The sequence below is a fragment of the Hipposideros armiger genome, unplaced genomic scaffold (genome assembly GCF_001890085.2).
Source record: "Hipposideros armiger isolate ML-2016 unplaced genomic scaffold, ASM189008v1 scaffold_362, whole genome shotgun sequence".
In the NCBI taxonomy this organism is placed as follows: Eukaryota; Metazoa; Chordata; class Mammalia; order Chiroptera; family Hipposideridae; genus Hipposideros; species Hipposideros armiger.
Window position 1 is genome coordinate 1717011 of NW_017731712.1, and position 1319 is coordinate 1718329.

A 1319-nucleotide genomic window follows, 5' to 3' on the forward strand; every position below is an offset into this window, starting at 1 on the left:
CTCCCCCACGGCCCACCGCGCCCACAGCAGCTCACGTCTTCTTCAGGCCGTTGAACTCCTCGTAGTGCTCCTCGTCGTTCCACTCTGTGGTGCTGAGCTGGTGGCTGTTCATGCCGGCGAAGGCGTAGACGAGGTGGGTGCACAGATGGGGGTTCACATTCCTGGGCAAGAAGCGAGCGGCCTCCGCTCTGTACTGGGACCAGTTGGTGAAGTAGCAGACCAGTTTCATGGCAGAGCCTGGCCAGTTGGGGCCAAGAGAAGAGATGTCAGTCAGAAGGGCTCGGGACTGGCCCCTCCTCCCCGGGGCGGAGTCTACACAGCGCCAGGGGCGTTAAACAGCAGGGGCATCTGCTGAAGGCAGGGAGGCAGGACCTGCCAAGCACAGCTGGGGACACTGCCACCGAAATGCAGATATGCGAGGTGCCAGGAGGCCCTGACAGGCCTGGGTTTCTGTGCCTTCATTCTTGCCCTAAGAGGTTTGCAGGGACTCGGTATCCCTTATAGAGAATATGGTGGTTGATATCACTAAGGTTCAGGTAAAGAGCTTATTTTATCTAGGGAAAGCCAGCCTGTTTCTGGCATCCCCTGCAGTGGGGGGAAAACTTTCTGGCCTCTGTTCCCAGGGGTGGCCTTGAAGTGACGGCCACCACCGAGGAAAACCCCATGCCAGGGAGACCAGAGCACCAGGAAGCAAGAGAACAAGTCTTTGTTTGAAGCCCTTTGGCTGACCTCCTTTCCAGCCTTGCCCAGGGGTCCCCATCTGAAAATGACCCTTCCAGCCTCACATTCAACCGCAAGTGGTGGTTTTACAGGCCAACACATTATGCCAGGAACTTGGCGGAATGGTGAGTCTGGACGGGTGCACATCCGTGGCCGGAGTCTAGACCATGGGACTTCCTTTTGTCCAGACAGGGTGTCTCTGCCCCTCCTCTAGCCCCCATGTGGCCAGTGCCAAGCTCAGCCTCATGACGAGGGTCTGAGGGGCCAGCATTCCTGGGTCCATGAAGCCCAGGTTGTGGATTGGGGTGGGAAGGGGACCCCGGAATCCAAGTTGCTGAAGATCCCCGGGGAGCGCTCTTCTATGTGACACAACATGGAACCTCCTGGCTCTCCCAAGCTCTACATCAATCCGTTCTGCAGACACTGCAGTGAGCGTGCTGTCCTTGCTGAGCTAAGAGGCTGGGACATGGAGCTGGATAAGACAAGTTTCTGACCTCCAGCTGCTCAACATCTGTTGGGGGAGACAATAATTGGGAACACTGATACACACTGTAAAATGCGTTCGTATGCTATGAGAACACAGAGGATGCAGTGACCTC

The 1319-nt window shown here is 56.9% G+C and overlaps 1 protein-coding gene across 1 annotated transcript in view; it reads right to left on the reverse strand.

Moving 5' to 3' along the window:
* The window catches only part of LOC109393017 (chitotriosidase-1-like), a gene marked incomplete at its 5' end in the record, with an annotated part of 8082 nt that extends 7751 nt beyond the window's left edge, over nt 1-331 (reverse strand). The window contains one exon of the mRNA XM_019661858.1: nt 36-331. Within this exon, the coding sequence (XP_019517403.1) occupies nt 36-331 (296 nt within the window). The remainder of the gene's footprint in view (nt 1-35) is intronic.
* Nucleotides 332-1319: the final 988 nt, after the last annotated feature.